Below are 25,972 nucleotides of genomic sequence, written 5' to 3' on the forward strand. Positions count from 1 at the left end.
AGCAGAGGGGGAGGGAGAAGCAGGCTCCCCACCGAGCAGGGAGCCCGATGTGGGGCTCGATCCCAGGACTCTGGGATCATGACCCGAGCCGAAGGCAGATGCTTAACCGACTGAGCCACGCAGGTGCCACGGACAGGCTGCTTTCTGTTCTGTTTTCTAGTGAAGTAAATAAAAGTAGCTATGGAATTTTATTTCCACTCTCTCAATAAAGTAAATCTCTTAGAATTCAAAGTCTTTTGACTTTTTGTTGACCTTTTGTTCCAGACTGGAGAATATCCCCTGGCTAAAACGCTCACCCCAGAAGTCTTCCCCCATCACCCACTTGCCATGGAAAGGCTTGAGGGGGTACCTGAATTTCCTAAGGGGCGTCGGTGTGTGTGCATGTTTTTCTGGGGCGAGTGTCCAGAGAGGCAAGAAGCACTGACTTGGGGTTGGCTCCTAGCCGTGGAGCACTGTGTGGAGCAGGGCTCGATGGAGGGGGAGTCATGGCCCTGCTTGTTGACAAGAGGTGGCCGCACGGTGGGAGGTGCGCAGACTCCAGGGACAGAGGCATAGGCTTTGCCACGTAGCTCCTCAGTTTTCTCCTCTGTAAAATGGAAATGATAATCACAGTTCCTCACCTCAGAGGGCTGATACTAAGATTAAATGAGTTAATATATACAAATGCTTAGGGCCATGCCTCACACTTCATAAGAGCTGGTTTTTATTATAGCTAATTGTTAGCGATGCATCGGGATGCACAGTATGGCGAAAGACATTGAATCAGGAGCAGCAACTGAGAGTGCACGGTTGTTGATGTTGTGCAAAGCACACAATCGAAGCATTCTCTCCCCTCCAGCGCTTAGGGCAAATTCCTTAACTGGCCTGTGTGTCTGGGATCTCACCTGCTATGGAGATGATAATGTAACTACCTCACAGGACTATGGTAGGGGTTCTAGGCAGGCTCAGAGCAGTGACTCCAACTCAGTAGATGATAGTATTGTTTTGTTTTGTTTTAATTTTTAAGTAGGCTCCAACGTGGGGCTTGAACTCACAACCCTGAGATTAAGGGTCACATGCTCTTCGACTGAGCCAGCCAGGTGCCCCTCTGCTGCCTAGGTACGTTCAGTCTCCTCATTTTGATGAGAGAGGCCCCTTCCAGGCGATTCCCACAGCCTTCCCTCACGCCGAAACCTTCACAACTCACCCAGCACCTTCATGCTCGCCATGTCTGCCTCCTAGCGGCCCTACGCAGAGAGGAAGTGACTAACCTAGGCCCCTCCACCGGCCCCCTGCTTAGCCGTATTACCTTCCAAGAGTCCCCCCTATCTCTCCCCAGTTCCCATCTGTAGCAAACCCACTCCTGAAACCCCACACCGACCACCAAGCCTTCCCAGCTGAGAATCCCCATGCCGAACCAGTCCTGCGAGATGTGTGCATCCCTCCTCCGGGCCAGTCCTGCTCCCCTGCCTGCGCCTCTCGCCGTGACTCCGCACACAGCCGAGCCCTTCGCCAGACAGCTGCTGAATGAAGGAAATCAGGCACGGGATGATTCTACTACCCCAGGATGTGCACATATTGGAGGGAAGGAAGGAGGAGCCACCGAGAGACTGATCTGCACTGTAGACTAAGACTGAACACATAGGCAGTGGCCAGAGCAGATGGAAAGACAGAACTCCCACCCAGGTCTTGCAGAAACCTGCCCAGCAAACCAACTCCTCATCAACAAGAAAACACCCAGGCGATCCGTAGGTCACATTTGTAAGAAGACAATCTCTAGTAACGATTCAAAAAAGCAAAACACCAACTTTCTGGAACAATTAGCTCAAAACAGCCAGAACTGACAACTTCCCCAAGTTTTGTCCACATTGCAGCTTAGGACCAACCAGCGAAAGTCAAATATGCACCCCCAACCAGTCACACAGGACGCCCGGCTTCTAGGTACCTGCCTTACAGTTTCCCCACGCCCACAGCCTCCAGAGAAGGCACATCCGAATCCTTCCCTTTTCCCTGCTATAAAGCAAGCTTTCCCGCCCCTCTGCCTGCCCTTGAGTCTCTTTGACAGCAAGTGACCAAGGCTGACTGACTCCCTTGCTGTAGCAAGCTTTGAATAAATAGCCTTTGCTCTTCTCTCATTTGGTTGGTCTTCATTTATTTCCCCAAGACCCAGGAATGGCAGCTCAGGGAGCGAGGCTCAGACTATCCTCCGTCAGTACCGTCGGTCCCCCTGGGGTGGAGCTCGAGCCCTCAGACGGCAGAGTTGCTGGCTGGTCCACTGGAAACGCTGATCAGACCTTTGGACTCAGCTGAGCCGGAGCTGGAGAAGCCAAATTGACTCAGATTAAATCCCCCAGGCATAAAATCACAAAAGAGTTTTTGTTAGATGCTGATTGGGAAGGAGGGGCCCCAGAGATCTGGGAAAAGGGTAGGACATCTGGGAATAGAGAAATGAGGGAGAGGCAGGAACTTCGTGCCTCGAACAGGAGCCAGGGATCGCCTGGAGCTGCTTTGGTGGGATGGAGAAGGGAGTCCAGATTCTTATCTAACCTCCACCAAGATCCTTTATTCAGTCCACAGACATTTACTGAGCACCTAGGGTGTACCAGGCCCAGTTCTGGGTGCTGGAGATGGGAACTCACACCCTAGTGGGGGAAGACAGTAAATGGCTAAAGAAGTAAGATAACTTCAGAGTGGTAAGTGCCCTGAGGACAATGGGATGAGATATGCCTGGAGGGGACACGCCACGCCATTAGGAGGGGCGGCTGGGGAGGGCCTCCCGGAGCAATGACCTGGGGGGGCTGACGCCAGAGGGAACCAGCGGTACAGCTATCGGGGAACCAGTTTTCCAGGCAGAGGGAGCTGCTGACGCACAGACCCTGAGGGGAGACCTGGCTCTGACACGTTCAATAAGGAACAGAAAGAAGGTCACTGTGGCCAGAGCTGTGTGGGCAGAGGGTGAGCATGGTGGGATGAGACCAGGAGGGATGTTCAGGGACACTGGGAGTGAAGGGCCTTCCAAGTCATTCTAAGAGTTGAGAGTTTATTTTGGTCTCAATATAATAGGAAGTCACTGAATGGCTGGCTTGCTGAGGCTATTTTGTCAAGGCCTTTGAAGCTCTCCTTTGTTGAAATCTTGCCCAGATCCGGGCAGGTAGGGGGTGTGTGAATGTGGGAGACAGTGTTAAGGAGGGAAAATATGGGTCAGACCCAGTTTCTACGAGTCACAACCAGAACCCCTTGCTGAGCAGGACAAAAGTGGCCACGGAGTAAACCCCTGAAATTATACACTAATTTTGTGTGTGTGTGTACCCTATTTTAGGGGGGAACCCAGAGTTTTTCCAGACTCTCAGAGGAGTCTGCCACCAAAAAAGGCCAGAAAAGGAGACTATTGACCTATATGCTTGCATACGCATGTGCCCCCTCAGTGAGGACGTGCGCGTGTTGCCCCTCGAGGGGGTAAGGGGGCAGGGCAGGGCGGGGAACTTCGCTGTGTACCATGTGTTTTACCTATTTTTAAAAGTCCACTTCAGCGTAAAGGACCGAAGCTGGAGAGGAACGGCTGGGGTGGGGAAGAAGGTGCCAAAGTCTTAGTGTGGCCCGGGAGGGGCAGAGACACACATGGGCTGATCCTAACTTGACTCCCCCAGCCCAGGCCTTTGCGCACACGCCTCACACACGCTCACACCGAGCCGTAGGCAGGAGGGCCTCGCCCTGTCGGCCGCCCAGTGAGCACCAACTGCACTGTCCTGGGAGAGTGACAGGAACAGCTCCCCCGGAGATGCCCTTTGCTCAGGTCACCGGAGCCACTGTCCTCCTCCGCCCTTGTCCCAGGCTCCTCGGATCCCCACACCTTCAGAGAGAGAGGCCCCAGGCCTCCTAGGCACCCTGCTGGGCCCCCCAGGAGCTCTTGGCTCAGATCCAAACACACTTCCATTCCCTACGTCTTGGTTGGTCATTTTGCTTTGAGTAAAATTTCCCTGGCTCTGCCTGGGTTCGTGCCGGGCCCTAGCCAGGCAGATGGAAACTGAGATGGGGCTGTTTTCCCGAATTCTCTCCAACATCTCGGCTTGGATATGCTTTGCCTCCCCACAAATAGGTCTGGCTGGGCCTTCAGGACCCAGCTGTTCTCAACCATCAGCCAGGGGGTAGGGACCAGCCTCCCCTGGGTATTCTGATCCCCAGTAATCCGGGGCCACGAGTCAGGGAGTGGAGTCAGCCGCTGATGACAGGTCCCTGGCAGGACGCAGAGCAGGCCAGGGCCTCCTGGTCCACACTTGGGGAGGGTACCAGGGTGGCCCTGTGCAGGTCAGTTAAATCCCAGAGCTCCTCTCCTGCCGTGGAACAATTCAGACCTTTCCATACCTTCCTCCTGAGGCCTTTGGACCACACCGGGAACCAGCACAGCCACTTCCACTTGCAGAGCCAAACAGAATTTTACTGCCCCTTCTTCTAACTCTAGAATAAGTACATAATAACGTCAACCAATATTTGTGGGGAGTCACTGTAGCGGGGCACGATTCAGTGAAAGACTTTATGTGTATCACCTCCTTAAAAATCCTGCAGAGGGGCCCCCGGGTGGCTCAGTCGGTTAAGCGTCTGCCTTCGGCTCAGGTCATGATCCCAGGGTCCTGGGATGGAGTCCAGCATCAGGCTCCTTGCTTGGCAGGGAGTCTGCTTCTCCCTCTGCCGCTCCCCCTGCTTGTGCTCTCTCTCGCTCTCTCGCTCTCTCAGATGAATAAATAAAACCTTAAAAAAAAAAAAATCCCACCGAACCCTGAGGTGGCGGCATGGGGATGTCCCCTGGACACATAGCCAGTCAGCCAAGCTGCGATGTGAAGCCAGGCAGTCTGGGCACACTGCACTGGGGGCTGCTTGCAAATGAAAACAAAAGGATCTGCAGAAGGGCCCCACAACCTCGCACCAAATGGGATCCAATCCGCAGCCCAGGAGCCAGGGAACAAAAGCAGGGGTCCTTGACGGTTCCACACACTGAACTCAGAGCACACAGTGTGGGGCGCCTACCGGCCTGGAGTAAGAGCCCCCAGGCTCACCCACCTGCTCTGTGGCCCAGGGCAGCTCACGAACTCGTGGGCCCTTTATTCTGTGTGTGAAATAAGGGGACAGCCTATACTTCTCCGGCCCTCCCGGCTCCCAAAGGCTGCTCATCACTTTGGATGACAGTGTCCATCGGCCCCTCCTGCAGGGGTGTTCCTAGCTAGAAATCCTCCAAGCCTCCTCCCTGCGCCATGTGCCAGGCAGGTGCCGGGCCGGTGGGGCAGGAGACCCAAGGCCTGGCTCCAGTTCTGCTTGGCGGAGTGCTTGGCATATCCTGCCTCATTCTTCCCATCTGATACATGGAAGGAATGTCCACCAGCATGCCCCCACTTTATAAGCTTTTGGGGGAAGATCAAATGAGATGATGCATCTGAAAACCCTGTGGAGACCGTGAGGCCCAGGACGTGTTCAAGAATGTGGGCGTGCAGTGTGCCTCTTAGCCTCTCCCTGCCAGCCTCTGAGGCGGGACAGGAGGTGCAGGGAGAGGACAGAGCGGGGCTGGGCATCACTGCCCCTCCATCACCTGCCTCTGCCCGGCAGCAGACCCTTCCTGCAGGTGAAGGAAAGCAAGACAGCAGGTGCGAGTGCCTTCGGGCGGCCAGGGTGAGGCGCAGACACTGAGGAGGGCTGAGGAGGAGCTCGGACACAAGGTTTCCTCCTGACACCCACCCTTGGGCTCACTCCCAAGGCTTAAAGGAAGAGCCTCAGGGTGCTGGCCCCAAATAAGGCAACTTGGTCTCAAACACTGTAGTCCTGGAGGTGCTAGGTACCCGGCATGGGAAAGCAAGCTGCAAACTGCCCAAGGCAGAAGGCCTGCTGCCAAGGTTAGCGGCACAGGGGCACTGAGCCTGTGGGGCCGTGGGGACGGGGACGGAGCAGCCGGCGGAGGCCAGAGTGGGAAGGCCGCGGAGCCTGGCTGAAGTCCGCAGCCAACAGGAGGCCCCTGAGCAGGGGCCAACACGCTGCTCGGCCCCAGGAAGGGCAGTGGTCACCTGAGAGCCCTGGAAATCCCCTGGGGGCAGTGGCACATCTGAATCCGGGTGCACCGGTGCATCTGTGGGTGGGTGACCCGGGCCCCGGGCCCCGGGCCACAGGAGCTGACTTACGTCCCCCCCGCAGCAAGCCTCCACCGTCCCGGCTCTGCCTTTCTATCCTCAACGTGTTCAGTCGTTCCTCCTGTTCTGCGACGTCTGCCAGACTGATGCACCCCTTCTTTCCGCCCAGAAAGCTTCCACCACTCTTGGAGCTCGCTCACCCTACACAGCAAACACTTCCTTCTTGGTGTGTGTCCCCAGTTCTTTCGGACTAATGTCTGTGGCCATTCCGAAGCATTTTGCTAAAGTTTCCCCTCAGCATATGCCACACACAAGAGGTGACTGAGAGCTTATCACATATCCTCAACGCTGGGCCCTGCAGGGGAAACCAAGAAGTCTAAAGCAAAGCCCCTGCCCTGAGCACCGGATAAGCCAGTTATTGGAAAGCAAACAGCATAAAGACGTAGCCTGCTTGTCGTCCCGCGGGGCCGGGAGCTGCAGGGACTAGCAGAGCCCAATGCTGCGAGTGGAAGGGAGGTCAGGCCAGACCAGCATGGCTCCCTGGGAGAGGTGCCGTTTGAGCTGACCTTGAAGAAGCATCAGGTGCGAGGAAGGGGGAGGCGAGAAGGCATTCTGTGGATGCTGTCTATGTGCACAGTGCCACGCTTCTGCGTTGATCGTTTGTGTAGCTGGTGAGGGGAACTTGATGAGGTGGTGGCCACGGAAAGGATGAGAACACATAACTATGCAAAGGACAGGAAGTCAGTCTTCGGGCTCAGAGCACTGGATTTCATCTGTGACATGACCTGAGGTCTAACTCTGGGTTTGCCACAAGCTCTTCACGTGTAAAACGAAGGACTGGGCAAAACGGCTCGAAGGTTCCACACTATTCTAGAGCAAGGAGAGAAAGGACTAAGATGAGTCTAGGATTTTGAAGGACAGTCCCAAAAACAGGAGGTGAGAAGTCAGGAGAGGAAGCAGGTGTGGGGAGAAGGCTTCAGTTTTGAGTAAACGGAGGGGACCCCACCATGACCCTTCCTTCCACTGGGTTCTCCGTCACCCTGCCACCGGCTGACCCAGTCTGTCCTGCCGGCGCATCCACGGCACCTCTCCTCTGGGAGCGTGACCCTGGCGGTAGCAAGGTCAGAGCAAGGAGGAGGAACTACCCTTTGCTCCAGGAGATTTGTCAGCTTCTCCCGTGGTGAATAAACACCCTGTCATCACCAGCAACGTCGTCTAGAAGAGGAGCCAGTGCTGCTGAGTGCCCAAAGCCCAGGGTGGGATCCCCTAAATTGACAGTTAAGTTTCCATCACCCCAGGGTTAAGGGAAGCTTGAACAAGAAATTATTGAGAAATAAACTGAAATGTGGTTCCTCCATACCCGGGTTCCTGCACCCACATTAGTACCTGGTTCACAGGCAAACCTCCCAATGGGTGGTTTAGATGGGGTGACACGCTTGGGCATGCACATAACCCCTGTGGAGTTCAGGAACAAGATCCCCCAGGCTGGGGCCCCAGCCCCTGTAATTTAATAATTGCCAAAGGCAACTGTCAGGGGACCTAGGTGAGAGGCTTCCCGGCCTGGAGAGAACCGCCACGGCCAGGGGTTTGGGGCAGGAGAGAGATGGACGGAGATGGTCCTGGGAGACAAGGAGTTGGCTCAGAGAGACTGAGCTGGGGCTTGGGGGGGTGGATGCTCCAAGCGCAGAGGGGAGGGAGGGCAGAGGGCACTCCAGGCAAGGAGACATACAGGCCCTGGCTGAGGGGCTCAGCCTGTCTGGGGGGCGGCAAAGCTGGAAAAGCAGGCTGCGGCCACAGAGCAAGGCTCTGAATGCCAAGCTCAGAGCCAGAATAGATCCTGAAGCTGCCAAGAGCAGGGAAGACTGTGAGCAGAGAGGGGAGACCCTCTCCAGCACCAGGCGCAGACGTGGCCCTTGTTTGTCCACTCAGGGCCCCTGAGGTCCCCAAATGAGCCGCGGCCTGTGGTCAGAGGGCAAGCCCGCACTACCTCCTGCCTCGACTCGCCTTGCCTTCACATCATGCCCCGACTCTTCTATTTCTGACTTCAAGGCCTTGGTATGTATGAAATTCTTGCCTCTCCTTTGGCAGCCCTGCCTGCCTCTCTGGCCACAGTTTTGAGTTTGTACCCTTATTCTTACCCTTTTATGTCTGCCTTTCTTGGGCCTTCGGCACAATCTGTCAAGATTAATTTGACACCAAACTGGCTTTCTCTAGAAAGGCAGGGAAACTTCTAGGCACGAGAGCAAATTCATGTGGGAAGAATTACCATGGCCCCTTCCATAAGGCAGTTAGGGTCCTCTGTGTCCAGTGACAACCCATTGGAGAAAGAAGCCATTTCTTGAGGTGCAGGTAGAAGAAATAACTTATTCGGATTCTGGCCCATAGAACCTGGCACTCCACTGGACCTTCCCTGCTCTACTCTGTAACTTCCTCAAACCATGAATAGGAACCCCATCACTTCCAGAACCTGCATTCTCTGTCTACCTCTGCCCTGCTTGGAAAATTCTTAATTTGCTTCTGGAATTAGGGGAGGGGTTGGTAATTGGGTCCAATTATCACATGGACCTTTATTCTCTTGTAGGAGCCTCTTTGGGCTGGGAAGATGGGTTTCTGTCACCTTCCTTACTTGGGACAACATGCACTATTTCCTGCTCTTAATTCACATCTGTAGTTGATCTTGGAATTGGTCACAGTACTCTGTGTGGCCAGGACACTGAGTGCACTTCCAGACTCAAGAATGAAACAATAGGTTGCTCTGTTTTCTCAGAACGCTGGGAGTCCTGAAGGCTTGTCCCCACCACCACTAGGCGTGCCTGCCCTTCTTTCTGTATCCTGGCCCGTCTGCCCAGAGCATCTTTGCCCTCAGCTGCTGCTGAACCCACACAGCCCACAGCACCTCACGCTCTTGTCCAGGAGCGCCAAGACAGCAAGGAGCCTGCCAAGCTGGGAAGACGTCACAGAGCTCAGTCCTGGTGGTGGTTCTGCTGCCAGATGCCTCAGGAAGGAAGACAGCTTCTGCCTAGACAGCAACATCACTGTTTCCCCCAATCCCTGGCGCGGAGGCTGGGCCCCGGTCTCAAGCTGCTGTGAAATCACACGATTATGTCCGCTCTGTGTCTGGCAAGTCCTTGCTGAGTCCTGCTGGGCCCTGGGAGCCCCTGGGCAGAGCAGTCGGGGCATCCCGACGGGGCAGCTTCTAAGTCTTCACACAGTGCCGAGTCTTGATCTATGTGGCACATCAACTGAAGAGCGATTTGAACAGCATCGTTAACCGTAACACTGACTTTGTTATGGGGCTCTGCGCTTTCACACGCATGCTATCATCTTTATTTTGGTTTTCACGATAACCTATGAAGTCGATAAGCTGGGTACTGTTGTTAGTCCATTTTTAGAGATGACAAAGCTGAAGCTGAGCATGCCTGAGGCCACACGGGTCCCCAAATGGCAAAACGGGGACCGGAGTCCCGATCGGTGCTGGTTCTCCCGCACTTCGTCTCTGCAGGACCCAGTGCTGAGCGTCCCCACCTCACGGTAACAGCAACAGCTCGGACCACCGTGGCTCCCCGGGGCCTGGTAGCTGCAAGGGCATGTGGATACTTTTGAACGTTCCCTAAGATCCTAAAGACAAGGCTGAGTGGAAGCTTGTGTCACAGGGACAGGCCCTGGCCAATTGTTCCCATCCCTGGGGAGAGGTACCATTTTTATTAAACCTGTTAAATCGGTTGTGTGGAGACTGTAACAGAGGATATGGCCTAAGAGATCTTCCAACTTAGGAGACAGTGAATATCGCAAACATCTTGGAGGCCTAATCCAGAAGCCCTAGCGTTATGGCCATGTCTCGCAAACACATATGGAAGAAGATATGCACATGAGCCCAAACCACGTAACACAGTTGTCAAAGTACTGACAATATTGTAAACCTAATGGCTGCCAAGGTTGTGTCCAATCAATTCACTCGATTCCGCCGTTTACTGAGCGCGTCCTATCTGTGGAATGCCGGTGGACAGACAGACACATGCTCAGGGAGGTACTGAGGTAAAGTCTGTCACCAAGGACCCCAGGACCTGCCTGAGGGGCACTATTAGATTGAAATATGGAGATCAAATCGAGAAGAATTCGGATCTCGGGAGTTTCTGACCACATTTAATGTCTCCAGAGCAGAGACCAGGAAACCAGAGTGTCCCATTGTGTCTTGGTCCTCATTTACCAGACAGGACACATTCTGTTTCTGCATCATTTTACTACCCTAGAGCCAGCGGGGCCACGCTAGGACAAGACAACCACTAGAAAGTGCTGGAATGTGGCCAGAGCTGAGACGGTGCTCCCTACTTCTCATTCATGGGCTCATCTCATAGGCTTTTTTTTTTTTTTTAAGATTTTATTTATTTATTTGACAGAGAGAGACACAGCGAGAGAGGGAACACAAGCAGGGGGAGTGGGAGAGGGAGAAGCAGGCTTCCCGCTGAGCAGGGAGCCCGATGCAGGGCTCGATCCCAGGACCCTGGGATCATGACCTGAGCCGAAGGCAGACGCTTAACAACTGAGCCACCCAGTTGCCCCTAAATTTTTGTTTTGTTTGCAAACATTCTGTACTCTCATTACATTGTTCTTTTTTTTTTCTTTAAGATTTATTTGAGAGAGAGAGAGCACGAGAGGGAAGGGAGAAAGTGGGAGAAGCAGACTCTCCGCTGAGCAGGGAGCCTGATGTGGGGCTCGATCCCAGGACCCCAGGATCACGACCTGAGCCAAAGGCAGACGCTTAACAACTGAGCCACCCAGGTGCCCCACTTCCCAAAAATGTTTATTAAATGCCCACTATGGGCAAGGTGAGGTGGTGGATATAAAGGTAAACATGGCCAGTGGTCCCCACCCTCCAGGTTCCTTGCAGAGAACAGGTCACAATAGGCTGTTTTAATAACTTGTGGGAAGTGAGCTAACTGGGCCAAGGCAAAGCCTAATGGTCAGAAGAATGGCATCAGTGAAAGAAAACAGCATGAACCAATGTGATAGGACATTGGGAATCAACAGCTGGAGACCAGCCTGGTGTGTAGCGCTTGGGAAAAGAGTGGCTCTTCTGGAACAAAGGAGTTGAGCAAACCATGATTCCGAGAGGCAGAAAAGCCAACACCAGGCTTTCTGAAAATGGTTGCTGTGACCACAAACCAAAAGACAGACGGTTTCATATGGGTTCCTGGGCCCCACCTGTACACATCAGCATTATCTGAAATAGGGACAATGTCTCACAGGAAACATTAGTTAAAAATGTTACTTAAGGGACGCCTAGGTGGCTCAGTCGGTTAAGCGGCTGCGTTCGGCTCAGGTCATGATCCCAGGGTCCTGGGATCGAGTCCCACATCAGGCTCCTTGCTCAGCAGGGAACCTGCTTCTCCCTCTCTCTCCATCTGCTTGTGCTCTCTCTGTCAAATAAATAAAATCTTTAAAAAAAAAAAAAAGAAAGAAAGAAAAATGTTACTTAACACAAAACTCCCTTAACCTATTACCAGAAAAAAAAGAAAATGATTAAGCAAACTCAGCTAAATTTCTCAAAAATCTGTATATACATACATATACAGATAATAGCTTCTACCTGTGAGATTTGGGGCAAAATACTGCATTTCTCTTTGTGTCTTTGTTTCCAAATCTGTTAAGATGAGCACCGTGTACAGACTAAGTGCTGTACACATACATGTTCGCTATATTATCATTGAACTGCTGTGTTAAGTTCAAAGTCAGACGAATACTCAGCCTGTCCCCCTCTTTTTCTTTTATCTGTCCTATCTCTAGAGATACTTTTGGGTGAAATCTAATTATCACATAACCTTTGAAAAACACTTCTTTTTATCCTCGAGGCAGTGTCCACAGATTTAATCTGGTACTTCACAAGTTGCTGAGGCATAGGAAAGTCTTTCCTTTGTACGGTGTATTCAGACCACCGAGTCACGGCAGGGAACAGCTGTAGTAATCTTGCGTGCTCTTCAGTCCACCACCACTTCTGAACGGAAAGGACTATTTCTGACCTTCAGTTCATGGCAGTTGCAAATGTCAAAGGCAGACCTTTTCCCTCCTCCCAGGCTCCCTCCGGCTCGGCTGCGCTCCGTGGCACCTTCCTGTTCGGCAGTTTGCCTCCTCCTAGATAAATGAATGCTGATGGGATATCATTCCCGGGGCACTGAAAGGTCCCAGACCTAAAATATCTTCTTCTGGTCCCGTGGGCTGGGCGTTTCGTCACCTGCATTGTGCTCTGAGGCCTGAGCAAGGGGCTTCCCCTCCAAACCCAGGACTATAAATATGCCTCTGGGTGGGGGCTGTATCGGCAACAGTCCCTAGATAAACTAGCCCTCCTGGGAGGGCAGCATTAACCCATTAACTCCCCAAGCTCTCTAGGAACACAGGACCATCACTAAAGATGTTTTAAGGAGAGGCACACACTCGAGGCTTGTAGACAAATCTGATCAATAGTCATGTTTTGTGGAGTGTACTTACTGTCCTAAGAAATTTTTTTAGTGACTTTTCCATATATCCAAACCAGGGTATAACTTCTGAAAAACAAAAACAAAATATAGACGCTCTACCAACATTGTCTTGCATCCCCAGAAAAATCACAGGGGTCCCTGGTGTCCCCAGCCTGCTTACCTACTTGCCCACAGGCCTCTGAGCTTGGGTGGAAAAGTTAGGAGAGCAGGCCTGGGCACCTGGGACTTGTTTATCTGTTCTCTAACATTCTAATTCAAATATTTATTTTAACCCTACAAATACAAACAAAAACAAAAACAAAGCACAAAGTATGAAAAAAACACAGATGATACAAAGTAGCCTAAATAGTCTTTGTCTGGAAAGAATGTAAGGATTTATTGAGAAAACAAAATATGCATGCTGAACTTCAAATAAGGAAATAATTCTTGCATTTTAAGAGCACTTTATATTTTCACTTCCCTCATTTTTCCAGATAACATTTACTTCTGTTGAATCCAAGTGCTTAGTTCCCCATGGCTAGCTGTCTCCAACTAGACCCAATTCCTTGAAGCCATAGACTGTCTTCTGTGTCCTCAGCACCAAGTGCAAAAAGGTGCTTGAGAATCGTTCGGTGGGAGTGTCTGAGACCCTGAGATTTTGTGGGGATGCAGGACGATGTTGCTAGAGCTTCTATTTTTTTTTTTTTTTTAAAGATTTCATTTATTTATTTGACAGAGTGAGAGACAGCGAGAGAGGGAACACAAGCAGTGGGGGAGTGGGAGAGGGAGAAGCAGACTTTCCGCCGAGCAGGGAGCCCGATGCGGGGCTCGATCCCAGGACCCTGGGATCATGACCCGAGCCGAAGGTAGACGCTTAACGACTGAGCCACCCAGGCGCCCCTTGTTTTTGTTTTTCAAGAGAAGCTATGAAATACCTGGTTTTAAAATATTGACAATTCAGTGTAAAAAACAAAAGCTTGAAAATATTGAGCACCTGGGTGGTGCAGTCAGTTAAGCCTTGGACTCTTGGTTTCCGCTCAGGTCAGGATCTCAGGGTCCTGAGATAGAGCCCGGAGTCCAGCTCTGCACTCACCACGGACTCTGCTTGAGTTTCTTTCTCCCTCTCCTTCTGGCTCTCCCACTCAGGCTGTCTGCCTTTCTCTCTCTCAAATAAATAACTAAATCTAAAAAAAAAAAAAGAAGAAGAAAGAAAATACTGAGTAGACCCAACAATGCATGACTGTGGTTCATGAGCAAATGGCAATTAAAAATTTTAAAGAGTAGTGACCATTTATTATGCACACTATGTCAGCCATTTTGTATAAATTATTTATTTATTAACATAACTAATAACATAGATAACGCTTCTGAGTGAAAATTCAAACAATATATAGGCATATGGAGTAAAAAGCTTTTTTTTCCTCCCCAGGTGTTGCCACCCATTCCGAGTTTGGGGTGCATTCCTCCAGATACGGATAGACAGACCTATCTCCAACCTTATATGTATCAGATTAGTCCCACTTTACAGATGAGGAAACTGCAGCACAGAAAAGGTTGAAGCCTTCATCCAAGACCAAGACCTGGTACGGCAGGGAGCTGAGATTCAAATCCCGATCCTCTGGCCCATAAATCAGCGCATTCCTTCTGCTACACCCCGTGTGTAAAATTTTATGGATAAAGAAACCGAGGCTCACAGAGGTCCCTGAGCTGTCACACCGCACAGTTCACAGCCCAATCCCGGAGAGGCAGGGGTGACCGGGCTCGCATGAGGGCTGCGGGGAGCCGAGCGCAGGGACGGCCGCGGGCCCGGGGTCCGACGGCTCGGCTCGCCGCCGCGCGCAGCCCCTCCCCGCGCGGGGCTCGCCCACGGCGCTCTTGTGCGGGCGCCCCCACCCCGGCCCCCTGGCGCCCCTCGCGCCGCCGGCGCCGAGCCGGTCGGGAGGCCGGGGTCCCGGAGTCCCGAGCCCCAGCCGGGCCCAGCGCACCGGCCCCAGGGACCGTGCCCGGAGCGACGGCTGCCTCCGAAGCGGGCAGGGACCGCCGCGGCTTCGCCCGAGCCGTCGTCCGGCGCCCAGCACGCAGGGGTGGTCGAGGCCCGCAGCCCCGGGTGGGTGGCCCCGGCGAGCAGGGGGTGGGGGGCCGCCGAGGGGCGCGGGCCGGGCGCGTGGCGGGCGGGGCGCCGGCGGGCGGGGGCGGGCGCGGGGGCGGAGCCGCGGCCAGAGGCGGCCGTGTCCCGAGCCCGGCTCAGGGGCCGGAGTGGCCGCCGCGGAGCCAGGCTGCCTCCAGGGAGCGCCCGGGCACAGAAGGGTTAACGGGCCGCCGGGGCCCGCGCAGAGCAGGTACAGACCCCTCCGGGACCACCCCCTCCCCCGGCCCCGGCCGCCCTCTCTCCCCGGTCCCGTTAGAGCCCCCGCCGCGCGCGCCCGCGCCGCCCCCCCTGCTCCCCGCGCCCCGCGGTCGTGCCCCAGCCGCGACCCCGGCCCCAGCTCTGTAGCCTCGGAAGATCTTCCAGTTCCTGGGGTCGAATTCCTGGGGAGGGGGCTCTGATCCTGTGGAACTGTGGCCGCATCACCCGGGCGGAGAATCAGCCAAAATTCCTACTAAGTCACGGAGTAAAGTTGGAAAACATACCCAGGACCTCCCCGCACGCGCCGGCGCCTCCTGCCCTCTTCCTCTAGGAGGGTGCTCCTTCGAGGATGTGTGCCCCTGCCACCCCCTTAAGTCCTGGAGTTGGGGCCAGGGACGCTGGGAGGGTTGCCGAGGGGTGCCCTTGATCCAGCTCAGCCTGATGACTAGAAAGGAAGGACACCTGTTTGGATGGTCCTCCAGGACCCAGGAATGGAGGGCACAGTGAGGACCAAGGATTTCTGCCCCAGGACAGGGACTCTCCAGCCAGCCCTGAAACATGCCGTCCCACCCCCTCCCCCTGCAGCAGCAACCCATTTCCCAGGAGTGGGTCCCTCTGGGGGTGAAGGGGTCAGCCCTGCCCAGGCCTCTCCTCCTTGATCCTCACCGGCCAGTGTGGAGGTATGGTCAGGAGGAGCCCAGGTTTGTCCAGACCAGTGTCCAGCCTGGCAGGGGGGTGACCACTTCTGACCTCTCCTTTCCTCACCCTGGGCAGTGAGACACACCAGATGAGGAACATGAAAAGGGGTGAGGAGCACAAATGTGTGTCTGTTTCTGAGGTGGAGGGGGTGTCAGTCCCCTGACCAGCTGTGCAGGGGGTGGGGTAGGACTTTTCCAGAGAGGGAGCCAGGCCTGGCCAGGGCTCCAGGAGTTCACGTCACCCCAACCCCCCACCCCTCACTTCTCCAGGGAACTGCCAAAGCCAAACCCAGCTCAGGACAGGATTATGTGTACTGGGTAGACCCATAGAGAGAGACAGCAAGATACAGACCCAGGGCGGGGGGTGGGGGTGGGGGCAGAGAGAAGCAGAGGCCTAGAGGGAGTGGAGAGGGTACCCAGTAGTAGAGAAGGGGCAGACAGTGACCATCACCGCCATATCTCCTCTTCAACCTCAAGCAACAGAGTCAGGCAGAGAGCTGAAGGTTTGGGTGGACCATTGGCCCTGCTCTGGAGCCCCTACGCCCCCATCAGGGTGGAGTTGCTGACCTCAGTGGCCAGCCCAGCCAGGGGAGGGAGCGGCCATCAGCAACCCCTTCCCAACCCAGAACAGCTGAGGTGCCCCTGTGCATTCTGACGCAACCTCTGCAAACCCTCCCTCAAACTTCCAAGTCTTGGGGTCTCAGGGAGGGGAGTGGGGCTGAGAGTGTTGCTACCCCCAAGTACATTCCTGCCCTTCCCTCTGTCATTTTCCTGCCCCTGAGCTGGCCCACCTCGGCGTTAGCTCCTTGGATTCCTCTCCCGGGTGCCTTTCAGATCCAACAGAAACATTTTTTTTTTCCTGGAAAGCAGAACTGAGAGCGGGTTGGGGAGTGGGGGTGGGAAGGGCTCACGCTGAGCAGCAGGGGGCTTTGAGACCAGGGTAGGGTTCCCAGCTTCACTTCCCTGATGATGAAAGCCAGACTTCAGGATGGACTTCCTGGCTCCCCAGAATGACAGGCCTGTGGTTGGGGAGCAAGGTCAGCTGTAGCTGCATCTCTCCTTCCCAGGTTCCCCCAGCCCATCATCATTGGGCCTGAAATAAGCCCTCATTGAACCAATGCCCAGGGACTCTGGCCCCTAGAGGGAGGTTAAATAAAATGGGAAAATCAGCTGCTTCTCTAGACAGCCCATTTAGTTTATCTCTCACTAGAAAGTGTTTTGAGGAGGGCAGAGATGCGCCCGAGTGTTCCAGAAGGAGCTTAGTTAAAAAAAGGAAGAAAAGCCTGGGAGGCGAGTAAGAAAAGGAAAGCCCAAGGGGGTTCCGGTCAGCTCCTCAGAGTGGGTATCGGCATGTACTCAGCCATGCCTCCCTCAACTGTCCAGGACCTCTGGAAGGGAAGGAGGCAAACCAGATGAAAATCGTCTTAAGGAAGACGCGTGTGCCTGTGTGGCCTGAGCCGGCCTGGAAGCAGGCCCCAGCGGGGAGGAGGGAGGAGCTGAGGAGTTCCTGCAGGCTGAGGGGAGGGGACTGTGCCCCTGTCGGGAGGCTGAGGTCAGACCCCCACCCTCTAGCCTCAGCGGTCGGGAAAGGGCAGCATTCCTTCCCGCTCTCACCCTTAGGGTCATAAAGGGGTGGGCCAGCCTTCCCCCACCCCTCCATCCTCACTCGGAGATGCCCTTCTGAGGAGCCATCCCCGCCAACCCCCAGCTTTCTGGAGACAGGAGAGGTAACCACCAGGCTTCTGTCCCCACAGAGCGCGCCCCCTCCACACCCAGATGCCTGAGTAGTGTGTTTACTTCCGGTCCCCTCGCCCCGGCCCGGGGCGTCGAGGGAGGAGCGATGGAGAAGTGGGCGGGCAGGTAAGTGTGGGGCTGCCAGCCGGAGGGGCGGCTCTGTCCCTGGAAGGGAGGGAAAGGCCATTACTGGGCGGGGCGGGGGCAAGTGATGGGAAACTTCTGCTTTTTGAGAAGCTGGCGTCAGGATGTGGGGAGCCTGCTGCGGGGGAGAGGGTGTCATAACACTTCGTCTGCCTGGGTTGCAGGCCCCGGTTGTGTCTGATGCTGCTTCTGTCCCTCCCTGAGCTCTGCCTGGATCAGGAGGTAAGCAAGGGACCAGAGGTTGTGCTCCTGTCATCCTCCCTGGTGCCCACCTCACTTCTCCAGGCCAGGCGCCCGATTGGCCATTCGCGCAGCTTCTGATGAGCCATGGCGCCTTTCACATTTGCCTTCCTCCCACCCTCCAACTCACTGACTCCTTGCCAAATTTAGTTAGACCCTCGGGTACTGGACTAGATACCCTGTAGAGTTCCCTCGAAAATCCTTCTAATTTTGTCTGATCTTTTTGTCCACACAGGTGTTGTCTGGACACTCTCTTCAGACAGCCCCCGAGGAGGGTCAGGGCCCTGAAGGTGTCTGGGGTCCTTGGGACCAGTGGGCCTCTTGCTCCCAGCCCTGTGGAGTTGGGGTGCAGCGCAGGAGCCGGACCTGTCAGCTCCCAACAGCTCAACTCCACCAGGGCCTGCCCTTCCTACCCCGGCCCCCAAGACATCCAGAAGCCCTGCTCCCCCGGGGTCAGAGCCCCAGACCTCAGACTTCCCGAGAAACGCTCCCCCTGTACAGGCCACAGCCTCGGGGAAGAGGTGGCCCACGTCGAGGTCCTGCTTCCCAACTAGGGAGAGCAGAGGGCCGGGAGATTCCAGGAGCTCGGAGGTGAGGGGGTGGGGCTTCGAGGGGAGGGCGGGGCCTCGTGTGAGGGGCGGGGCTCGGGAATGAAGGAGAGGGAGCAAAGGTGCTTGGCTTAGGGAGGCTTATCTTTGGTGTTAGGAAGCAGGCTGGGGAGGTAGGTCCGAGTCGGCCAGAGCTGTGACCCCATGTCTGCTTCACCTTCTCAGGTCCCAGGTTCGAGACTCCATCAAGCCCGGAATGTTTGGTTATGGAAGAGTGCCCTTTGCTTTGCCACTGCATCGGAATCGCAGGCACCCCGGGGGGCCGCCCAGAGCTGAGCTCTCCCAGGCCTCAGATCTTCCATCCCTGACTCCAAGGACAGAACCAGCCTCCACAAACCACACAGCTCAAACTCAGCTCCCTCCTACAGAACTTTCTGCCCACTCCCCACCCCCCCCAGCAGGACCCCCAAGCCCTGAAACTGCTCAGACGGAGGTGCCTTCTAGAACCAGGCCTGCCCCCACACCGCCCCACCCCAGAGCCCAGGCCTCTGGCACACAGCCCCCCTCGTCCATCCCCTCCCCAGGAGAAAGTAGCTCCTTCCACGTGTCCCCTCAGCCACGAACGCCAGATTCCCAGGGTTGGGCCAGTCTCCGGGTGGCCGAGAGGCACCCTAATCCTTTCCTTTCTGTCCCTCGGGGCAGAGGCCACCAGAGCCAGGAGCACTGGAGACCTGGGGGGAATCTTCCTGGGTCCCTCATGGAGTCTGCCCCCCACTACCCAGATGGCTGGTTGCCTCTGCTGAGTGATGGCCCCCACTCCAGTTCCCTCTGGAGCCTCTTTGCTCCCAGTAGCCCTGTCCCAAGATGTTCTGGGGAGAGTGAGCAGCTGAGAGCCTGCAGCCAAGCGGTGAGTTCTTCCTTGGACCATCCCCTCCCCAGACTTGCAATTCTGCTTCCCTGACCCTAAGTCTGGGTCCTCAGCTTGTCAGATCTGGACCTGAGGGCGAAGGGCCTTGGCATCTGACCTCCTCAGGGTAGGGGCCTTGGAGCTCTTCCACAGACCTGACCTCCCCTCCCACACCCCCAAATCCAGCCCTGACCCACACCCCCATTTTCCTCCCCAGCTTTGACTCCTCTGTATCCCCCCCACCTCAGCCCTGCCCCCCTGAGCAGCCAGACCCCCGGGCCCTGCAGTGTGCAGCCTTTGACTCCCAGGAGTTCATGGGCCAGCTGTACCAGTGGGAGCCCTTCACAGAAGGTGAGGTTTCTAGCCCACCCCCCTGGGAAGCTGAACTGGCTTCAGACTGGGGGATGATGGGGAGAGGGAGACACCAGCCCCTCTATTTCTCTTCTGTAGGCCCTTGCATTTCCCCTCTGTGTAATATTTTCTTTCTTATTTCTCAGGGTTGGGGTGAAGAGACCGCACAAGCCGGGAAAGGGGCGTGGGTTTCAGACAGGGCCCAGCAGTCAGGTGGTGATGGATAACCCAGCAGAGGGATCAGGCTGGGAGAGGGCATGCCCAGAGGTGCCCTTTGGCTGGCTGCCTCTGGGAAGAAGCCCGTCCCAGGAGGTGGGGCGGGCATGACACGAGAAGGGCATGGTCAGAGAGACCCTGTCCGGTGGTGACAGCAGGGTGGGGCTGGCTGGCGGTAGGCCACTTGCTCCCAAGTTACTGTCCACTTGATTTTCAGCCTGTGTCAACCCGATGCCAAGAAACCCCTTCATGAGCTCACATAATCATAGGCTTTGGGTATTTCTTCTCTCTCACGGCTCACAACCCCTTTGCTGATCTCAGTGACCTCAACTGACCTGACTCAACTTTTGTGTGACCCTCAAAGCAACATTTCAGAATATGGAATTGTCCTGTTTCCTTCATCCATGGAGATGTAGGCGAGCTCAGGATGTTCCATAGCTAAGATGGGACTTTTGTCAGCCTCCCACCAGGGACCCCCACTAACCACTCTCCCACCCTCTTTCTTAGTTCAGGGCTCCCAACGCTGTGAACTGAACTGTCGTCCCCGCGGCTTCCGTTTCTATGTCCGTCACACGGAAAAGGTCCAGGATGGGACCCTGTGTCAGCCTGGAGCCCTAGACATCTGCGTGGCCGGACGCTGTCTGGTGAGAGAGGGGGGAGTGTGTGTGTGTGTGTGCACACCCATGCACGCAGTCTCCTTAGTCATCACCACAGAAACAAAACACCAGGCTGAGATTGCAAAAAGGAAGGTTCTCACCTGCCCAGCTGGAGGTGAGAGCAGAGCTGGGAGGTGAATTGCCGGAAGAAACCCCTCAGGCACCTCCCCGCTTCCCTGAGGCTGGCTGGGGATGGTGGGCTGGCATAGGAACATCTTCTCACTCACAGTGTGAAGATCCAGATGCAGGGTGAGCTGGAGGGTCCCAAGAGGACCAGGCAGGGGTGCGGCGGTGTGTGGCTTCCGGCAGCCCCTGCCTCACTCTCCCCCAGAGCCCCGGCTGTGATGGGATCCTCGGCTCTGGCAGGCGTCCGGATGGCTGTGGGGTCTGTGGAGGGGATGATTCCACCTGCCGCCTCGTCTCTGGCAACCTCACGGACCGGGGCGGCCCTCTGGGCTATCGGAAGATCCTGTCGATTCCTGCTGGGGCCTCCCAGCTCCAGATTGCCCAGCTCCGGCCCAGCTCCAACTATCTCGGTGAGCTCTCCAGATTCTCCGAGTCTTGGGTCCCTGTTCCAGTCTTGGTTTCTTGGTTCAGCCTTCCACACCCCCGTTGAGCACAGCAAATGGGCCAAGCAGAGAGAAGTCAGGGGCTCGCTCCCTTGCGGAGGTGGGAGGTGGCGGAGGAAGCCGAGAGGGTACGGGGCATCAGGGGCTCTGTGTGGCTAAGGGAGGGGTGGGAAGAGGACAGTGTGACTGACCTCGTGTCCTGACCTCCGATCTCCAGCCCTTCGAGGCCCTGGGGGCCAGTCCATCATCAATGGAAACTGGGCTGTGGATCCCCCTGGGTCCTACTCCGCCAGCGGGACTGTCTTCCTGTACAACCGTCCTTCTCGAGAGGAGGGCAAGGGGGAGAGTCTGTCAGCCAGAGGCCCCACGACCCAGCCTGTGGATGTCTACGTGAGCTTGGGGCCTGGGGAAGCTGGACTGCTGGACATGGGGGGCCTTTCTGTCTGGGGGCAAAGCTGTGGGCCACAAGATGGAGGAGAAGGCTAGTGGTATGCGGCCCCTTACCTCCCCCAGACAATTCATTATCTTCTCTCTCCCCAGGTGATCTTTCAGGAGGAAAACCCAGGCATTTTTTATCAGTATGTTATCTCCTCACTTCCTCCAAACCTTGAGAGCACCACCGCAGAGCCCCACCTCCCCCAGCTCCAGCCGGGTGAGACTCTGCTCCCCAGACCTAGGAGGCGGGGAGGGGCTGAAAGCGGAGCTTCAAGGCAGTGGGGTGTATTTGATTTGCCTACTCAACTGTCCCTGCACAGAGATTTTGAGAGTAGAGCCCCCACCCGCTTCGATGCCCCGCCCTGCCCGGACCCCAGGCACCCTCCAGCGTCAGGTGCGGATCCCCCAGATGCATGCTCCACCCCATCCCAGGACACCCCTGGGGTCTCCAACTGGATACTGGAAGCGAGTGGGACACTCAGAGTGCTCAGCATCCTGTGGAAAAGGTGAGACTTCAGGCACCAGCCTGTATTCCTGGCACCCTTAGCCCAAATCCCTGACTTGGCACTCTTGATCCCACACCCTGGATTGTGGGTCCATACCTTCACTCTGTGCCAGGTCAAATTCCAGTGTCTGGGACCCCACTGACACTGGGCTCTGAGCCATCCTGCCTCTCCTGGCTTCCCTCTCATCCACTTCAGGTGTTTGGCGCCCCATTTTCCTCTGCATTTCTCGTGAGTCAGGGGAGGAACTGGATGAGCACAGCTGCGCCATGGGTGCCAGGCCCCCAGCCCCCCTGGAGCCCTGCCATGGTCCTCCATGCCCCCCATAGTGAGTATGACCCACAGGGAGGGCTAGGGTCCTAGGAACACAAGAGTTGTCCCAGGCAGACACATCCACACTGCCTTAGGATCTCACCCTGGACTCTGCACCCAGCACGTAAGATCTGGCTGCGGAGGGACAGTGTTTGATTAGAAAGGCTTGCATTCCCAGGGCGCCTGGGTGGCTCAGTCGGTTAAGTGTCTGCCTTCAGCTCAGGCCATGATCTCAGGGTCCTGGGATCGAACCCTGCATCGAGCTCCCTGCTCAGGGGGGAGTCTGCTTCTCCCTCTGCCTGCCTCCCCCGACCCCGGCTTGTGCGCGCACACGCTCTCTCTCTCAAATAGATAAATAAAATCCTAAAAAAAAAAAAAATAGAAAGGCTTACGCTCCCCAGACAGGAGGAAAACCCTGGCAGCCCGAGCCCCACGAGGGCACTCAGACTCCAAGTGATGAAGCTGCTCCCTCTCCTCTGCGGGCCCCCCCACCCCGGGGCTGTGGTCCCTCGCCCCACGCACGGCAGCCCTACCCATCTCGGTTTTCCTCCTCTGTGTCTCTGCCTCTTCTGGCCGCCGCGCCCACAGCTGGGAGGCGGGCGAGTGGACGTCGTGCAGCCGCTCCTGCGGCCCCGGCGCCCAGCACCGCCCGCTGCTCTGCCGGCAGGAGTTCGCGGGTGGCGGCTCCTCGGTGCCTCCCGAGCGCTGTGGGCATCTCCCTCGGCCCAGTGCCACCCAGCCGTGTCAGCTGCGCCTCTGTGGCCACTGGGAGGTTCGCTCCCCTTGGAGCCAGGTGAGCGGGACCCGGCGGGGAGGCTGCTGGGGCGGGAAGGACCCTAGATGAACGGGCACCAGTGGGCGAGAGCAGTGGTCTCTCCAGTCCTTTTGAATCAGCAGAAGCTTTTTTACTATAACAAGATCTCATGTGAAACCCCGGTCTGTAAATCTGGTAAGACACTGAACCAGGGGTTGGGGGCCCAGAGCCACCTGTTCTGCCTGCCCCTCAGCCCATAAAGCCGTGTAACCGCCGAGTCAGGGACCAAAGGCAGGGCCTGGTTCGAAGGGGGGAAGCCGGGGAGTCGGGGCGCTCAGAGGCTCTCCTCCCCTCAGTGCTCAGTGCGGTGCGGGCGGGGCCAGAGGAGCCGGCAAGTCCGCTGTGTGGGGAACAACGGTGACGAAGTGAGCGAGAGGGAGTGTGCGGCAGGCCCTCCGCGGCCCTCCAGCAGAGAGGCCTGTGACATGGGGCCCTGTACCACAGCCTGGTTCCACAGCGACTGGAGCTCCAAGGTGGGCCCCACACCCCTTCTCCGAGTCGTGCGTCCCTGGTGCCCCACACCCAGGACCTTTTGGACACATTTCAGTATACATTTACCGAGCAAGCCCTATTATGTGCTGGGTGCTGCTGATGCTGGAACTCTGGGATAAGTGAGAAAAACCCCACATCAGGGTCCTCGACCCCCAGTACAGCTTCCTCTTATCTGGCTGGTACCCGGGACACTCCCTAACTCTGGGGATCCAGGATGCGCCACCCTCAGCCCCTCCTCCTCAATCCATCACCTTCTCAACAGTGCTCCGCCGAGTGTGGGACAGGGATCCAGCGCCGGTCTGTGGTCTGCCTCGGGAGTGGGGAGGCCCACGGGGCGGGCCAGGAGGGAGCAGGAGCAGGGACCGGTGAGCAGAGCTGTGCAGCAGGAAGCCGTCCCCCGGACATGCGTGCCTGCAGCTTGGGACCCTGTGAGAGGACATGGTGCTGGTACACGGGGCCCTGGGCCGAGGTGAGCCAAGAGTCTGGGAGGGGGGTGTCCATCAGTGGGATTCCCTGTGGGCTGGCGGGAGTGATCCCTGTTCTCCCTTCCCCTTGCACACCCTACCCTTCCTCTGTATCAGTGCTCCTCAGAATGTGGCTCTGGCACGCAGCGTAGAGACATCATCTGTGTGTCCAAACTGGGTACTGAGTTCAACGTGACTTCTCCCAGCAACTGTTCCCACCTGCCCAGGCCCCCTGCCCTGCAGCCCTGTCAGGGGCAGGACTGCCAGGACCGATGGTTTTCTACACCCTGGAGTCCGGTGAGTGCCTGGCTCCCTTGTCCTACTAAGCACGGACTGCCAGGGAAAGGGAGGCTTCTCTCATGGTGTCCCCACTGTGTCCCAGGATAAGGCCAGCTGCAGTTGGTTCATCATTGTCCCACTTCCTGTAGACGTGGAGGACAGGGGGGCCCTGTCCATGTGGGATTTCACAGTGTTCCAGGAGAGGCCCCCCCCCGCCCAGCACACACATGCACACACTACTTTGAGAGAAGTAGGTGGCCTGGGGTTCAGGAGGAACCTGGTCATAGCGAGGGTCTGATTTGATAGCGGGGTCTCCGCAGTGTTCTCGCTCCTGCCAGGGGGGTACGCAGACGAGGGAGGTCCAGTGCCTGACCGCCAACCAGACCCTCAGCGTCCGATGCCCTCCTCACCTGCGGCCCTCCAGGAAACAACCCTGTAACAGCCAACCCTGCAGCCAGCGCCCCGGTAAGGAGCCCTTTCCGCCCCCCTAGCCCCTAGTACAGTGGAGTTAACTGAAGTATGGGGGAGATGAGAGAGGACCAGTGGGAGTGGGCACTGCATCTCCGGAGGGAAGGGTCTGGGTGACACGCCCCCTGGCCCCCTCTGTCCCCAGATGATCAATGCAAGGACAGCTCTCCACATTGCCCCCTGGTGGTACAGGCCCGTCTCTGCGTCTATCCATACTACACAGCCACCTGTTGCCGCTCTTGCGCCCGTGTCCTGGAGCGTTCTCCCCCAGAGCCTGCCTGAAATGGGCCCAAGAGACCTTCTCCTCATGGTTTCCTCGTGCCACCATCAGTCACCCACCCATCGGCCCACTCTGTACTCTCTGGCTCTCCAGCCTGCCCTAGTCTCATCAGGGACGCCCCCTAGGGTGGTTGAAGGTGGCAAGGTGACTATCAAGATGTGTGGTTGGGTCTGTGTGTGGTGTGATGGTGTGTGTGCACACAGGCCCCCAGTGTGTATCGGGGCCCGGCATATATGGCATGTGCTCCTACACGTATATTACTTCCCCCCAAAAAGAAGTGAAACAGACTGAAGAGGAGTGGAGAGGGGACAATGCCTGTTGCCCTGAGACTTTTCTAGGCTGAGAGGAAAGCAAGTTTGCAGCTCCTTAGTAATCCAGACTGCCTAGCAACTGGCCTCCCCATCAACCCCAACTTTGTGCCCTAAACTGCAGTTCTCATGTTGAGGCCTCACCTCTTCTAAACCACCATTATCGTCTGACCGCTTCTCCCCATACTTAGTCTCTCTATCCCTACCTCTCATCATCAGCTAGGGATGATGGGGGTCAGCCACTGCCAATCCCGCCTTACCCCAGGAAGAGAGGCTACCTCCCCAGAGCAGGGATGCTGGGCAGAGGATGGAAAAAAGAAAAAATAGAACAAGACACCCTAGCCCCTGCTCCCACTCTGCACCTCCTAAAATGGTTCCCATCCCAGAACTAATTTATTTTTTATTAAAGATGATTATGACAAATGAAAAACAGGCTCTTTATTGCCCTGATGGGAACCCAGCCACCTGGGCCACCTAAACAAGCAGTGTGAGGTCAGAATGAGGGGTGGGAAGGGGGAACAGCACCTATAGCCCAGGCGGAGAGAGTCTGGGCCCAGAAAGGCTATTATGTGAGCCCCAATCACGGGAGAGGATCCTGGCCAACCGTAGGTTGGTCATCGACCACTAGAGGTCACCACTTCTCCCACTTTAGGTATGGAGTTGGGA

The 25,972-nt window shown here is 56.2% G+C and overlaps 1 protein-coding gene across 3 annotated transcripts; it reads left to right on the plus strand.

Moving 5' to 3' along the window:
* The first annotated feature begins 14,754 nt into the window (after positions 1 to 14,754).
* Positions 14,755 to 25,736, plus strand: LOC145715767 (ADAMTS-like protein 4). 3 transcript variants are annotated; one of them, XR_014141555.1, is made up of 18 exons: positions 14,755 to 14,880; positions 17,341 to 17,446; positions 17,629 to 17,686; positions 17,940 to 18,295; positions 18,478 to 19,159; positions 19,408 to 19,510; positions 20,234 to 20,370; positions 20,714 to 20,918; positions 21,169 to 21,341; positions 21,492 to 21,603; positions 21,707 to 21,892; positions 22,088 to 22,217; positions 22,790 to 22,994; positions 23,312 to 23,488; positions 23,770 to 23,976; positions 24,089 to 24,268; positions 24,557 to 24,715; positions 24,864 to 25,736. XR_014141555.1 is itself a non-coding variant. In XM_031040840.2 (18 exons), exons 2-18 carry the CDS (start codon positions 17,427 to 17,429, stop codon positions 24,998 to 25,000), a joined length of 3,213 nt encoding a protein of 1,070 aa, XP_030896700.1. In that variant the 5' UTR covers positions 14,780 to 14,880; positions 17,341 to 17,426; the 3' UTR covers positions 25,001 to 25,736. The 3 variants fall into 3 exon arrangements, 2 of the variants coding, with proteins under 2 accessions (XP_030896700.1, XP_081665622.1); XM_031040840.2 differs by having other exon boundaries at positions 14,780 to 14,880; positions 24,571 to 24,715; XM_081809496.1 differs by lacking the exon at positions 14,755 to 14,880 and adding an exon at positions 17,010 to 17,138 and having other exon boundaries at positions 24,571 to 24,715.
* The last annotated feature ends 236 nt before the right edge of the window (positions 25,737 to 25,972 follow it).

The sequence above is a fragment of the Leptonychotes weddellii genome, unplaced genomic scaffold, assembly GCF_054177405.1.
Source record: "Leptonychotes weddellii isolate Sample4059 unplaced genomic scaffold, ASM5417740v2 HiC_scaffold_104, whole genome shotgun sequence".
Lineage (NCBI taxonomy): Eukaryota > Metazoa > Chordata > Mammalia > Carnivora > Phocidae > Leptonychotes > Leptonychotes weddellii.